Genomic DNA, 17009 nt, shown 5'->3' with positions numbered 1-17009 from the left:
TAATCTTTAGAGAGTGCAGTATTTTCTGTATCCTACCAGAAGAAAGTGAATCTTTGTATATGCAAAATGTGTCTTTATTTGTAGATGAGAAATATATAAAAGGTCTCAAAGTGGCAGGCTTCTAGATAGATTGGAAGAACAGAAAGTATTAGAATATGACATGATTGAAGGGAAAGTAAATAAATGAAGAAAGAAGAATCATATATTAGAGGAAGAGAAGAGAATAAAGCCTTTGAGCATTTTTACCCCCACAGGTAAATCTCTACTTGCTCAAAGAGAAATAGTAGTGTTTGGTCATGGAACATTTGAGGCACTGTAAAGGAATGCTTAATTAAAAGGTACAGATGTATATGTAAAGAGGAAGCAACTTCACTATGTCATGGAAACAGAATTTCCTCCACTTGAGTTTGGGCATGGTGGTGCATGCCTGTAGTCCCAGCCACTCAGGAGGCTGAGACAGGAAGATCACAAGTTCAAAGCCAGCCTCAGCAATTAAGTGAGGCCCTAAGCAACTTAGTGAGACCCTCTCTCAAAATAAAAAAACAAAAGGGGCTGGGGATGTGACTCAGTGGGTAAGTGTCCCTGGTACCAAAAAAAAAAAAAAAAAAAAAAATCATCCACTTGAGAATGTGAATTTTCAAACCATCTAGACAAAGGACAAAGATGATAAATGTGTTTCTCTTACATACCCCAAAATTAGGGTCAAGTGAACTTATAATAGTGACACGGGGCTTTTGTCTTCTAAAACTTTATTCAACTTAAATATTCACTTTGATAAGTTAATCCAAGCTAATAAGTACTGCTAAGACTATGATAGAAGAAAATAGATAAACTGACATTCTGGTCTTAATTCTAATGAGTAAAGAAGAATTGGTTGGGACAGTAGAAGTAAAAGGGTCCAAGTAGATAAGGAAAGAGCAACATAGCAAACTCTTTTGCTATACACAAGTAGTTTCTGCTTCTGCCTCAGAAATTATGCTTCTCTGCCCTGTTGACATATGATGAACTGACCAGAGAATGATGAGCAGAAGTGACATTTGTACATTACTTCTAGAAAAACACTTATAGCATAGTCTTCCCTGCTCATTTTTCTGTCTGCCACAAAACTTCAGAAAGAGGCTATTTTGTCACCTTCAGGCCAGGATGGAAAAAAAAAAATTTAGGTCAATTCATTGTTGTAAACTTGTGATTCTCAATCAGGAATTATTATGTCCTTCTCTTCTCAGCCCCAGAGGACATTTAGCAATGCCTTGAGACACTATGGGTTTTCTTAACTAGAATAGTGCAACTGCATCTAGTGGGTAGAGACCAGTTACATTGTTAAATATCTCACAGTGGGCCAGACACAGTGGCACATACATGCAGTCCCAGCTACTCAGGAGACTGAGGCAGGAGGATCACAAGTTTGAGGTCAGCTTGGGCAACTTAGTGAGACCTTGACTCAAAAAATAAAAGGACTAGGAATGTAGCTCAGCGGTAAAGCACCCCTGGATTCAATCCCCAGTACTGGGGGTAGGGGTGCAGGGTGGAATCCCACAATGCACAGTTCAAGCCTTCACAACAAAGACGTATCTGGCCAAAAATGTTACTAATGCTGAGACTGAGAACTCATATAAGCTTTAGAGTGGATTTCTTTTGGGGGAGGGTTGTTTTTGGTTTTGTTTTGGAGAGGGGTTTGTTTGTTTGGTACAGGTAATTGAGCCCAGGGGCACTTTACCACTGAGCTACAGCCCTCGTCCTTTTTTATTTTTTGAGATAGGATCTCCCTAAGTTGCTGAAGCTAGCCTCAAAGTTGTGATCCTCCCAGGTCACTGGAATTATAGACATGTGTCCCTGCACCTGGCACTTTGGAGGTTTTGCATGACAACAGTATAACCTATCTTATGCTGACTAATACAGCAACTGTCACCTTAATTTTAAAATAGCCAAAGCAGAAAGAGTTGCATATAATCAGTTATGTATCCTGTTAATCAGGAAGGCATGATTGGAAGAAATTTTTTTTTAAATATATATGAATATCATAGCAGGGCATAAGATTTTGAAGGTGATTCAAAAGGTTCAGAAGTTTCCAGTTCCACTATAGTTGCAAATATTCCACTGTAGTTGCAAATAAAAACCAGACATAAAGGTCTAAAACCTATATAGTTACACAGTGAATTATTCAGTAATCCCAAATGTTAAAATAAAAGAGGTTCGTAATCAAAGAAAAACTGATCTCTTTTAAAAACTTTAAAAATAGCATTTAAAAACTAAGGTCCAAAATAGCCTAATTTCCTGCCAGAAGTACTAAGATCCCAGAGGAGTTTTTGTTTGTCTTAATTATATTCCCAGCAAGAACAAGTAAGAAAAGGATCTCTTTGTTTGATGCTCAGGGACTACATAGAAAAAACAGAACAACTCAACAAGGGATGTCTGTCCCTTCATCAGTGGCCACTGACCTCACCTACACCTCTTACCACCTGTTCTCCCATGATAGCTGATTCTGCATCATCATTTTTGAGGCAGTAAACCTTTTCAGCCCTGGCTCTTTGTATTTTTTCATAGTAGCAGAAGTAATTACTGCCTCCATTGCTGCATGGAATCACCCCTACTTTAAACCTTGGAAATGGTAGATTTGGGGTATGTCTATCCCTTCTTAATAGAACTAAACAAGAATGAAATATTCTGTTTCATGGTTACTGGTTCCCTGCTTTTAAATATTTTCAGGCAAAGGCCAGCAACTCACTTGGTTGACTGTTCTCTCCCAAAAGTGATTACCTGTAATACTAAATTTTAAATTCTGGGGTGAAGATAAGGACAAAATTTTCCCCATGTGTCCCTCAGCTCCTATCTTATTTATCCAAGTCTCAAAGCAAGATATTAGTAAATAAAGATGCCAGTCTTTCTGTGTTCATAAAAACCCTCTTTGGACCTTCTCCTTTCTCTGAGAATAGGAGGGTCCTTGTTAGAGACTTACCATATTAATTGTGCAGCGAATGAGAATTTTATCACATTAGTCATGCTTTCTTGTCTACCTGTCCACAGTGTTGGTTGGATTTAAATACATTACCATGTCTGAGTTACCAAACCCAAATTTTTAACAACCTGGATGATCATGTAGATATCCAGGTCCATGGAATTACCGCCTAAGATCAACAGGCAGTGGTGGCAGAGCAAGGACCTTTTTGTACTCTTAGTCCTCACCACCTCATTGAGAGTCAAGAGATTTATTAAGATTAGGAACCATTAGTGAATCTCTGTTCTCTCTCCCTGTAATTCACGATGAGAATCATGCCTGGATGTTTTCTCCTTAATGATAATAATGTGGATGAGGTATACATCATTGGGAGCACGTTCTTGAATGATTCTTTTTTTTTTTTTTTTTTTTTTTTTTTTTTGGTGCTGGGGATGAAACCCAGGGCCTTGTGCTTACAAGGCAAGCACTCTACCAACTGAGCTATCTCCCCAGCCCTGAATGATTCTTTATTAATCTCAATTGTTTGTGAAGTATATCTCAGTCAACAGTTCTGAAATCAAACTGGGTGGGTGGACTAATGATAAAGTGAGACAAAGTTTATGAAGATATTATACAATCATGTCACATTTAAAAACTGCAATGTTTTATGAATTCCTAGTCTTTGATTTTTTGCACTAAATCTTAAAGTCACAAAGTAATTCACATAAAAAATTAACATTCTAAAACATTAAATGTTTATGGTAATTAAAGAAATACAAATGAAAATATCAAGTTGTTATTTCCCTATCAAAAGTTTTTTGAAGGGCTGGGGTCGTGGCTCAGTGGTAGTGTGCTTGCCTAGCGTGTGTGAGGCACTGGGTTTGATTCTCGGCACTACATATAAATAAATGAATAAAATAAAGGTCTATCAACATCTAAAAAAAAATTAAAAACAAAAAAGTGTTTTGAAGCTGGGCACAATGGTGCACACCTGTAAGCCCAGTACTCAGGAGGCTGAGGCAAGAAGATTGCAAGTTCAAAGCCAGCTCAGCAATTTAGTGAGACCCTAAGCAACTTAGCAAGACCCTGTTTCTAACTAAAATATTTAAAAGGGCTGAGGCTATGGTACAGTGGTTAAATGCCCCTGGGTTCAATCCCCAGGACAAAAAAAAAAAAAAAATTTTTTTTAATTGATAGTTGTATCACAGTGGCAACACAATTAAATCACATAATGTACATGTCAGTCTTTTTTTGTATCCATGCCTAAAATTTATCTAATAGTCTTGTTGATATACACATGAATTTTTTATTATTGTAAGTAATACTGTAATAAACACCTTGTGCAATAATCCTTTTTTGCATTTCTGATTATTTTGTTAGGATCAGTTCCTAGAACTGCTATTGCTGACTCAAAGCATATTACATTTTTAAGGCTTTTGATTATCTGTTGCCAAGTTGCTGATCAGAAAAGGTTATAGCAAGTGTGTGAGGGTACTGGTTTATCCATTCTCTTATCTATATAGTTTATGTTGTTTTCTTATCTTGACTAACATAAGAAACTCCAAAATGGTATATCATTGTTTTAATTTGTACTTCTTTGATTGACAATCAAAACTTACTATGACCTAATGAAATACTACAAATTAAAGAAATCTCTTAGCCAGGCATAGTTGGCACATACCTATAATCCCAGTGACTTGGGAGGCCGAGGCAGGAGGATTGCAAGTTTGAGGTCTGCCTGGGTGACTTAATGAGATCCTGCCTTAAGATAAAGTTTAAGAAAAACAGGGCTGTATTCACGAGTAAGATACTCCTTGGTTCAATCCTCAGTACTACAAAAGGAAAGCTATTTATTCATTGAGGGACTAGAGGTATATCTCAGTGGTGGAGTGCATGCATTTGGCCCTGATTTCAGAAAACAAAAAATATACACATGCATATCCAACTAGAGGATAGCAGTTTAAATAAACCGATATTTCTAAACATTAAACTATATAGCTATAAACGTTAAATATGTGGAGTATTTTTCCTGACACAGAGAAAACTATTCATTTTGTAATGTTAGGTAAAGCAATTAGAATGATGAGTTTTTAAATGTAATTTGATCTGTAACTTATGCTTTTGAAATGTATAAAGAAAAAAATTCTGAAAGGAAGTAGCCAAAATTTAATTGCTTCTTCATAGTGATAACTGATTTTTTTAATAATTCATGTTTTCGGGATGGGGATATAGCTCAGTTGGTAGAGCGCTTGCCTTGCAAGCACAAGGCTCTGGTTCAAATCCCCAGCACCGCAAAAAATAATAATAATAATAATTCATGTTTTCTAACTTTTAAAATTTTAGTAAACAGCACACTTGTGAAGAAAATATACTCTTGATAGGAGGAGAGAGGAAACTAACCACGTGCAATTTGTGCAGCATTATTGTGTTGTATTGCGTTTTATTTTGAACTCAGGGGTGTTTAACCACTGAGCCACATCCCAGGCCTTTTTTATTTTTTATTTATTTTTATTTATTTTTTATTTTTTATTTTTTTATTTCACTGAGTTGCTTAGGGGCTTGCTAAGTTGTTGAAGTTGGCTTTGAACTTGCAGTCCTCCTGCCTCAGCATCCCAAGCTGCTACGATTACAAGCATGCACACCTGACTCTTGTACAGTGTTCTAAAGATAATATTAAACATCTTATATTTATGATAGAAGCATGGACAGATGTAAATAAGACTCTGGTAAGCAACAAAACAGCCAATTGTAAAATTGTCTAAAAAAAAAATTCCACTTGCTTAAGAAACTGATGCTGGAAACACCTGAAAATGTAATGCTGTTTATGATAATTTTTCCTTTTTAGGTAGCTGCTGTTGATCTTCTGGTTCCTGGAGTTGGAGAACTCTTTGGAGGCAGCCTCAGGGAGGAACGGTATCACTACTTAAAGAAGCAACTGGCCAGGTATTATTCAGACCTAAAAGAACTGCATGTCAGAAAGGGGTGTGGAGATACCCCAAGATAGTTGTCAAAAGTAACGGAAAAACACATGGGACCCCCCAGACCTGGATCTCAGACTCTATGGCCTTTAGCAAGGTGTTATCTGAGCTTCCCTTTCTTAAAGACCAAACAAGCTCACAACAATATTTGCCTGTGCATGGCTGTGGAAATTAGCCTTTTTAAAAGTTAATGAAAGGAAAAGAGATGTTTCCCCTCAAAGCTTGTCCTACATTTTTCTTTTCGCTTTTTATGTATTTTTAGTTATGAATGGCAGACTCCCATGGGAACATAAAGACAGACCAAACCAGGAAAAGGATAAAGATGGAAAAAGAAAACTACTAAAAATATCTGCAAAGCTAGCATTTGGAATAAGCAGATTTCCCTTCCTCAGGTTGTCTGCTCTATATGGGTCTTGAATTAGCCATTTGAATAACTTTATTTTAACTTGCTATTCGAGACCTGGGAAATGACTCCATAAACACATAGAAAATGTTTTGGGGATGGGAAGGAGGGAATCATATTTCTAATTGAACTACCACTCCTGTGTATGCATGGTCTGCCAACAAACCACAATGACTTCCTAAACTAACCAAGGTTATAAACCTGTTTTCCATGATTTCCACTTTGCTATACTAAACTTTAAAAAAAGACTTTCCCATGTCTGTATGCTCAGTCTTTCTCCCTAGATAATACTACGTTTCATCACAACCTGGGAAAAATTATTAAAAATTAAATTATTATTTCAAAATAATTTGAAAATATCCTGTTGAATTAGCCATTTGTACAGCCTTCTTCTCCTAGAAAATGCTTTACAATTTTATGCTTTTCTAACATCCCAACCTGTAAACCTCTTGGGTAGTGTAGTTTTGTGATCCCTGGCTTCTGAACTGCTCTGCTATGTTAGTCTCCAAAAGAAGTGGGGTAGATAGGTTCTGGGAAGACCCTTTATCACCTGCCCATTCCTTATTCCTACTATTGCATTAGGAAGTCCTGGAAAAGTTGTGGAATTGAAGTAAAGGTCATACTCTTTAAATGGAAAGAATTTTGAGTGTTCACTGAGGTTTTTTTAAAAGCACAATAAAACTCACACGTGGTAAGAAACCTCATCTGTTGAAAGATTAATTGGTCTGTTTTCTTTGCTTGCTTCCTTCCTTCAGGAAACCTTTCCTCATAACATTAAATGTTTACCTAATATCTGATACTGTCCAAATTTACCTTTCCTAATGAGGTAGAGATGTGTTTCCCTATATCAGGGATCTGTCTGTGGCTGCTATTCATATTTTCTATACTTTTGTATATTAAATTTTTCAGCATCCTCATCACTTCAAATACTCTGTGGTCCCAAATACCTTTTTTTATGGGCTGAGTTCAGTTTTAATGAGCACAAAGAGCTTAAAATTTTACATGTGTCTCAGGTTAGACAAGAACCAAATTGCAACAGTATCATGAAGACAGCCTCAGAATCATTGTATTGCTTTAATATTGAGAATGAAAATTTTGTCCACGTGTCCTTTGTTTATTCATGACTCCTAGACACCTTAACTAGCAATAATCGTGTCATGTCATTTTGTTTTGTTTTGTTTTGTCTTGTTTTGTTTGCAGTGCAGGGAATTGAACCCAGGGGCACTCTACTACTGATCAACATCCCCAGGCCTTTTATTTTTTATTCTGAGACAGGGTCTTGCTAAGTTCCCCATGCTGACCTCAAACTTGTGATCCTCCTGCCTCAGTCTCTGGAGTAGCTGGGATTACAGGCATGTGCCACCAGGCTTGGCCTAATATGTCACAGTACAGAAAGCTTATCTCAGATTAATCCCTTCTTTGGGGTTCTATTTTCATTCTGTAGCACCTGTTGTCTGTGCCACTTATTGAATAATACCTTGGGCTATTGGTTAACTTACTATAAAGTTTCAGCTCTTTGGCTCTGTTGCATAGACAGCACCAGCTTTGTTGTATACTTCTTTACAAAGAACTCATTGCACACAACCCAGAATAAATGATGTTTGATAATAATTATTTATATTTACTTCCGTTGCCTAAAACAATTTTGTTATTTTCCTTTTATAGATCAGGACTTACAGAAGCCTACCAATGGTAAGAATGAGGCCCTTAATTTTACTTACTCTAGCCACTGATCTGAGCATTACATAGAAGAATCTTTATTTATTCCCATGATCCTGAGGAAGAGTATTAAGAACTGAACAAGGGGCTCAGAGAGTAGCCACCCAGTGTCTAAGAGTATACTTACTTCCTATTTTTATATGCCATGTGCAAATAAAATCTGTAACTAGTTCCTCAAATTTTATAGCACCTTTTGTATATCTGGTTACCCTAGAATCAATTTAACAATAATCAGACATATGTACATTAGAAAATTTTTTTGTAGAATTGGATTTTTTTCTTCTATCAATACAAAGGCAAGAAAAATGTAATCAACTGAATCCCTCTGCCGATTTCAGTTTGCAGACATTCATGCCAGTGGTTAGACATCAATGTATGAGAAATTTAGAGACATCTGAAACTATTACTAGACTTCTAGTAGCCATCGCAGGTCCTAAAGGTATTCATGACAAGGTTTGATATGCTTTTCATCTCATTTCTTTCACAAATCAGAATATATTCTGTCCCTGTGCCTTGTAAACTTAAAGTGAATTCTGCTACCAAACATTTTAATTACTTAAGACTCTTTTCCTTTCACTTATTCCTTATAATTCTTACCAATCTTGAGTTTACGCTAAATAACATCTGGTATATTGTTCTTTCACCTGATTAAACTCATCTAGTTACTATTCATCTTTTATTTTAGAAATACAAGTTTTAATCTTAACTTCCTAAAATATCAATACATCCAGCCATTATTATTGATAGTGGAAAATAAATGATAGACCGTCTTTATGCTTAAGGAGACAAATGGCTACCAGCTGTGCTGCTTAAGTCATATTGTGGAATTAATTTTACAAATCATGCAGGAAACTATATATTTAGTTTAATTAATATTATATAACTCAATTTTCCCACCAAATGATAATAAAAACATCTGTAGTCTTCCTTTTCTTCTCTTCCTAAAATAACTTTTTCCCATGCTGGTATATTAGAATCTGCATTTCAGTCATGTTTGTGCCAGTTTTTAACCATGCGGTCTTAAGTGGGAATAGAACATGCATGTATGGGTATCTGAGGCTATCTAGCCAGCCAGAAAAATAACAATGACTTTGGGCATCTTCACTGAGCCTGAAGCAGAGAACTGGAAATTTCTTCTTTTTGGGGGATGGGAGGTGCTTCCTGGGGATTAAACCAAGGGGTACTTAACCACTGAGCCACATACGCAGTCCATTATATTTTTCTATTTTGAGGCAGGTTCTCACTAAATTGCTTAGGGCCTTACTAAGTTACTGAGGCTAGTCTTGAATTCACAATCTTCCTGCCTTAACCTCGCGAGTCACTGGGATTACAGGCGGTCATCATTGCACCCAACTTAGAAGTTTCTTCTTATTGAAGCACTCAAGAATATACTTTTGTTCCTTTAAATAATCTTCAGGTAGTAAGCACTTACTTACTCTGGAACATTCTCTGCAGTTAAAAGGCTCATTGAGACCCGTGCCTGCCTCTGATGTAGTTCACAAGTCTAATCAAGGGCACATCTTTTTATTATCTATCAGATAAAACTCTTCATTCTCCTTCATGTATTGAACAATATGATTTGGATGACAGGGAATAAAACAGCATTATCAGCATAAAAAGATATGGAAGAGAGAAGTCGGGTGTAGTGGCGCACTTCTGTAATCCCAGCAGCTTGGGAGGCTAAGGCAGGAGAATCGGGAGTTCAAAGGCAGCCTCAGCAACTTAGCAAGACCCTAAGCAACTCAGTGAGACCCTGTCTCTAAATACAAAATAAAAAGGGATAGGGATGTTGCTCAGTAGTTAAGCACCCCTGGGTTCAACACCCAGTACCAAAAAAAAGGAAAGAAAAAGGTATGGAAGAGAAATATATTTTCACAGAAAACTAGTAAAGCTATTATAAATTTCCTGCAGCCTCATGATGCAATTATTTTGTACATAAATACATAAGTAACTTAATAAGAAAAAAAGAAAACAGGTGACCAAAACCCACAACTACACAACAGGAACTACTGCTGCCTGCTGGGTAAACTTGGATAGATAGATTAACTTCTCTGTTTCCATCATCTCTGTGGAGCGGAAAGACTGGTCTGGTCTACCACAGTGATGTGGACAATAACAAATTGTTGCAAAATACTTTTGAAACAAAATTGTAATCATAACATTTGATCTCATATACTATTTATAGGTGATAATTCTTTGTTTTTAAAAACAGGTATCTGGACCTTCGACGATTTGGATCTGTGCCACATGGAGGATTTGGGATGGGATTTGAACGCTATCTACAGTGCATCTTGGGAGTTGACAATATCAAAGATGTTATCCCTTTTCCAAGATTTACTCATTCATGTCTTTTATAGCTGAAAGGTTAGTTAAGGAAAAGTACCCTAGGGCAGAGGTTGAATGAATATGCAAGCAGAAGACTACATGTTTGAATTTTAGAAATGTGGATTTCAATATATAATTATTCTGGGTGGGCACAGTGATGCACTTCTGTAATCCCAGCTACTTGGGAGGCAGAGGCAGGAGGACCACAAGTTTGAGTCCAGTCTCGACAACTTAGTGAGACCCTGTCTCAAAATTTTGGAAGGTGGGAAGAGGGCTGGGGATGTAGCTTAGTGGTACAGAACCCCTGGATTTAATCCCCAGTACTGAAAAAATAAATATATAATTATTCTGCCATAAACTACAACACATAAAAAACAGAAATGATCATGGTTTTCTTAGAAAGTTGAGAACATTTCCTGGAAACACAAACATGCCCAAGAAGAGGTAATGACAGCAAGTGAACTTTCAAATCTATTACCTGAATTAAGAAAAAAGGGTAATTTGGAGGCTGAGGGAGGAGGATCACTCGAAGCCAGACCAAGCAATACACTGAGACCCTGCCTTATTTAAAAAAAAAAAAAAAGGAAGAAATTGATGAACAAGGTGGTCTCAAAGCTCCTTTCAAACTCTAAGACAAGATAGTATATTTTGTCTTTAATCATTGTGTGACTTTTGAGAAACAACTAGCAGCTAAAAATAAAATGTTGGATCTTTTCTCCCTTGTTGTTTAATCTGTGATAAATGCCTGTATTGTTCTCTGTGCTTCCCTAAACTTTACAGAATAAAAATATTCCTCTTCAGGGTTTTCATTGATTTAACAAAGTTGCTATTCTGAATTAAAATTTTCTTTCATTGGACTAGACAGAAAAAAATCACATTTAATAAATTTGATCTTGCCAGGCACAGTGGCCCATGCCTGTAATCCCAGTGGTTCAGGAGGCTGAGGCAGAAGGATTGCAAGTTCAAAAACAGTCTCAGCAACTTAGCAAGGTCTGAAGCAACTTAAATTGCTCTTGATCCTTTCCCAGTGAAATTTGGAAGAAAAATCTCTCTAATCCAAGATGGGAATGGAAATGTGGCTAAACCTAAAGGATAGGTAATTCTTGGAGTCAAAAAGTGACCAGGCCTATATGAGAACAGCATTAATTTGGGAGTTTGAAACCCAACAATTCTAGCACTTTGACAAGCCACTTACTCTGTATATGGTCATGAATAATTTTCTTCACAGAGGTGATAACAGTAATCACATGACATGTGTTTCTGTGCGTTTAAAACTGATGGGACTGGGGGTGTAACTCAGGGGTAGAGTACTTGCCTATCATGTGGGAGTCCCTGGGTTCTACTCCTACACATACACCCTAAAAAAAAAGCTACATGGACTTTTTTTTCCCCCCCTAGTGGGGATTGAACTGGGGCACTGAGCCCTTTTTTGTATTTTATTTAGAGACAGGGTCTCACTGAGTTGTGTGTCAATAAATTACTGAGGCTGGCTTTGGACTTGTGATCCTCCCAAGCCTCCAAGCTCACAGCCTCCCAAGCTGCTGGGATTACAGGTGTGCACCACTGTGCCTGGCCTACACGGACATTTTTAAAACTCTTTACTTGTGTTAGTCTTTTAGTCTTCTTCGTGTTGCATATATTTGGACCTATAGCAAATTGTATGCTCAGTAGAATGTTTATGTGCCAAGTAATTGTAAAAGGTCATGCAAACCTGAATAATAAATTTTCTAAATCTCATTAGATAGCTTCTCTTAGATTATATCTTAATGAGTTTATGTATGTACCTTTTCTTAACCTAATTCAAAATCAAATAGCTGAAAAGAAAATTTCAAAACCTTAGGGTGTGAAGACACTTGAGGTTGTCAAAGTTGACCTGCCTAATGCAGAGAGATCCTACATATGTAGGCAACTGGTTTCTGCATCTTCTTCACAATGAACTCAGCATCCTACAAAATTGCTCATTTCATTTCTGAATCTAATTGGTAGCTTTTACTGAGCAAAGATCTCAGCAAAATTGACTTCCCTGGAACTTTAATTCCCTAGGCTCTCATACCAACTTAAGGAAAGAATAAAAGAGATAATTAGGGCTTCCCTAAGGCTTGCCTTAACCATAATTATAGAGAGAAATTATCATTTGTTTATTCAAAAAATATTATTTGAGCTTATTTTATATACCAAGACTATACTCGGTTCTAGATAAACAGTTATCAACAAAACAGAAATGACCTGTCTTCATTGAATTTAAAATGTATTGCAGAAGATACATAATAAGTAAATAAATGTATTATTTCAAAATATATGCTAGAAAGTTATATAAAAACAAGGCAAGCATAGATAAGTGCCAGAGATGACATCTCTGAAAAAAGTGATATTTAGCTTTAAACCTGGAGTGTAAATGCAGAAACCGTTTTAAAACATTTGCAACCTCAGCCAGTATTGATTTGGCATTTAAGTCTTACTTGATAACTGTTAATTTTGTGGAGCAAGGTTCACAGCATTTATGGACCAGGCAGCTGGAGGCACTATAGTTTCCAAGGCCCTTAGGAGTCGCCTCGTATGACTTTTGAGAAACCAGACAGAACTGTAATAGCACCATGATGGCTGCACATCCAGAATAAAGTGATAGGAAGAATGCTGAGTTAGCCAAACGCCAGGTTCTTGTCCCAGCGCCACCATTAGTTTAGCGGTAAAGCCTTAGACAAGTAAAATAATCCTCATGACCTCCAATTATTTCATCAGCAGAGTATCATTATGAAGTAGATAATCTCTAAGAACCCTTCTGTCTCTTAATGTTCTATGAATCTGTGCTGTACATAGTCCCTAAAAATAATTGATTTAGAGTCTAACCTTTAGACCACACAATCCCATGTTCTACTACCTTCGCAGTGTCTGAAAACGTATAATGAAGTCAAATCACTGAAAATCGAACAATAGACTTAAGCTTGTTCAGTGTATGTGGGGTGGGAAAAGATCCTTCTCAAGACATCAAATAGGGGCTGTGGATCAGTGGTAGGACACTCGCCTAGCATGCATGAGGCCCTGGGTTCGATCCTCAGCACCACATAAAAAAACAAAATAGGGCTCGGGGTATAGCTCAGTTGGTAGGGTGCTTGCCTCAAAGACCCTCAGTTAAATCCCCAGCATTGCAAAGTAAATAAATATGAATGAAGGTATTGTGTCCACCTATAACTAAAATAATATATATTTAAAAAAAAGACATCAAATATACATTGTTGCTTGCCTCTGATGTAGCCTTCTGTAGTTCCAAAACTTCATGTTTATTCATTCATTCTTTGCCTTGACAGTTGATCACACAGTGAATATCTTGCAGCTTGTAGCAAGTCTAATACTTTCCTCAGTACATCTGTCTCACCAGTAATTGGGGGGAAGGCGAGACTAATGTCAGACAAAGATGATCAAAATGAAACTGTTGCTTGCAGGCAACATAGGAAAAATTTTAAATGTCCACTCGTCAGCAGATTATGAACATCTAAATTCTACATGTAAACAGTACTATATAAGTCTTCATATAAACTATGGGTTTAATCATTCAGGATGGATTATAATATTCTTATAGTGATTTAAAAGTAATTTTTCACTTGGGTGACCAGTTTCCAATAGGGATTCTGTTTTCCCAAGATTTCCAGGCATTACCCAGCAATCCAGATAAAGAGTATATTTCAAAACTTAGAAAGGATTAATTCTTATCCTCAGTTCACATTTAGTAGTTACTTTCCATCTGGTCTCTTGCCTAGGGGGAGTTGTGTTGTCATGTTTTCTGGTCTGACAAGAACTTACTTGTGTGAATGATCCATTCCAGATTTAGACATAACTCTCACCCTCTGACCAAGCCCAGAGACTCTGTCACAGGTCAGCAAAAGAACTGTTTGACCTTTTGTCCCTCTCAGACAATCTGGCAGAAGCCTCACTCTACAATGTTATACATTCATATTCTCCATAAATTGAATCTGGATATTCAAGCGTGACTGAACAGGCATGGAAGATGCATTTGGTGAGATGAACTAACTCTACCCATCTTTAAATCTCTTGCTTCAGATAATTATAGATGAAAGATGCTTATTTGGATTGGATTGCTATTTATTCATATATTTATTTTAGTAGTTGGTGAAACAAGAACAAAAAAATGCAGAGTTGAAAGATTGGCCTGGATTAAATTGATAAGAAATGTGTGGGGTATTTTGGCTTCTGATCAATATTTGTATTCAGTCTGCAATCTAAAGTATGTATAATAAAAAGAAAATAGATGAGAGTAATATCCAGTTGTAATTTCTTCCCATTTTATATTCCATATTTTAAAATAGGAAAACATTAAGAAAATAGTACTGTGCAACCTTGATTACTAAAATGATTTAATAGGACTTCAATAAAACTGGCTGACTGGCTGGCTGAGGCATTTGCCTATAATCTCAGCAATTTAGGGGGCTAAGGCAGGAGGATGACAAGTTCAAGACCAGCCTAGGTAACTGTCTCAAAGTAAAAAAAATTAAAAGGACTAGGAATGTAACTCGATGGTAAAGTACTTCTGGGTTCAATTCCCAGTACCCTCTGCCCAAAAATGTATTTAGGTCATGGTCAATACCTCTCCTGGAACCTGGACATTCTAGCATTGCCAGGAGCCCTGGATTTCCCCTCTAACCAGCCAAGTCTCCAGTTAGCTCTTATGCAGAGTTTGGTTTGGAGTCCAGAATCTACAGCCATTATTAGCACAGTGGGTAGTTTCCTGGTGATCTTTGGAAAGAAGCTGCCAGAAGTTTAGGTGATTCCTAAACTGTCATTCAGACAGCAATTCGTTGAATTAACATAGTTCATGACTCCAATAACTTTTGCTTCACCTTTACTGTTTATAATTGTTATTAAAAATGGGACTATCATTTGGACATTGCTTTTCATTTTCCACATATTTTCTTAATTCACAGGAAAATGTATTGTGGACCTTCCTCTTTTGTATTTTATTTTGTTTTTTGTTACTAGGGGTTGAAAACAGGGGTACTCAACCACTGAGTCACATCCCTAGCCCTTTTTTGTATTTTATTTAGACACGGTCTCACTGAGTTGCATAAGGCCTTGCTAAGTTGCTGAGGTTGGTTTGAATTCAAGATCCTCCTGCCTCAACTTCCTGATCCTCTAGGATTACAGGCATGTGCCACAGTTTCTGGCCTATTTTGTATTTTAGTGGAATTGAAATTCATTTGGTTTAATGAAAGACTGACTTGTAAGGAATGGAAATTCCTGATATTGAGAGGGAATAGACTACAAATAAAATTCACTGCCCTCAGCCTCCTAAGAAACTGAAATGGAACTTTCTCATAAGCAAAGACTCTTGCATCATTTAAAAAAAAATAATTTTAGTTGTCAATGGACCTTTATTTTATTTATTTATTTATTTATGGTGCTAAAATCAAACACAGTGCCTCACACATGGTAGGCAAGCGCTCTACCACTGAGCTACAACCCCAGCCCCAGAATCTTGCATCTAAAGTCCCAGCATTTACTGGACATGTTACGTAACACTTTGGCCTCTAATTTCCTCATTCTCCATAGGGAAAAGGAACTTAAGAATGGGCAAAAAGATGCTGATTTAGTCCAAATACATTCTAGTAATGTGAAACACTAGGGATAGAGACAGCAATGAACTTAGTCTTTCATTTTTTTTTGCCTCAATTTTTAAATTTACCTTTCTCTAAGGGATCACCCAGATGTACACAGAACTTCAATGGAAATTATTAACATACTTCCCAAAGTGATAGACCTTTAGTATTTCAAGATAATACTCTGAGAAAGAAGCTTCATGGACCCACATAGCAAAAGTTTTTATGTTACAAGTACCTAGAACAGCATTTGGCAGAGCTTGAGCCATTTACAACCATGACTCTGACTCACAACCTTTTCTGCATCCTGGCTCAACAAGAATTGCTGGCTTGTTTTCTTAGGATTCTAGTTTTAAAACATCTTAAGAGATAATTTTCCTTCCTCTATAATATATAAACAATTCCCCTTCATATTTCCCCTAGTGCTTAGTAATTTACCCTCAGTCCCTTCAGTGAATAGGAACTTGGCATCTTTAGAGGGAACTTCTTCATCCTCCAAGTTCTTGTTGGAAACTTCTACTGAAATTGAGCAGACCTACCCTCTATAGCATACAAAAGTAGTAAATTGAAAACAGCACTTTTTCTTCCCAACCTTCTTCAGGAAAGAACATCTATAGCTGCTTAGTTGGACAGTTTGTCCTTGATTTGAAGGGCTGCACCCTTCAGGTTATTCACTGGGCAATATGTCCTTAAAATGGACTTTTGGACAGGCCCACACCTATAATTCCATACTTGGGAGGCTGAGGCAGGAGGATGGAAAGTTAAAGGCCATCCTAGGCAATGCAGTAAGACCCCATCTCAAAATAAAAAAAAGAAAATAGAAACTTAAAACAGGCCTATTGGTAAGTGAAGGCTTCCCTTCCCTATTCACTCAGCTGCTGCTCAAACGTCCTGTGATATTGGTCCTGGGATTAGAAGAGCTTTGAAGACTCCAGTGCCTCCTTCCTATCTGCCTTACCACCTGTGTTCCACTTCCTATAAATACTGCTAAAGAACCTTAATTACAGTTTCAGAGTGTTCCAGAACAATCCCAAGCCCCT

General features: G+C 37.0%; 1 protein-coding gene across 3 annotated transcripts in view; it reads left to right on the top strand.

Annotated features, from left to right (window-relative positions):
• The window catches only part of NARS2 (asparaginyl-tRNA synthetase 2, mitochondrial), a 157531-nt gene that overhangs the window by 140080 nt on the left and 442 nt on the right, over window positions 1–17009 (top strand). Inside the window, exons 12-14 of one of the 3 annotated variants that reach the window (XM_079105097.1) lie at window positions 5781–5878; window positions 7982–8008; window positions 10248–10399. In XM_079105097.1, coding sequence (XP_078961223.1) covers window positions 5781–5878; window positions 7982–8008; window positions 10248–10392 — 270 coding nt within the window. In that variant the 3' untranslated portion in view covers window positions 10393–10399. Of the gene's footprint in view, window positions 1–5780; window positions 5879–7981; window positions 8009–10247; window positions 11768–17009 lie in introns of those variants that run through there. The other 2 variants (XM_079105098.1, XM_079105096.1) reach the window with 2 other exon arrangements.

The sequence above is a fragment of the Sciurus vulgaris genome (assembly GCF_902686455.1).
Source record: "Sciurus vulgaris genome assembly, chromosome: 11".
Classification (NCBI taxonomy): Eukaryota; Metazoa; Chordata; class Mammalia; order Rodentia; family Sciuridae; genus Sciurus; species Sciurus vulgaris.
The sequence above is the reverse complement of the archived record's forward strand: the minus strand, read 5'-3'. Positions and strand labels throughout refer to the sequence as shown.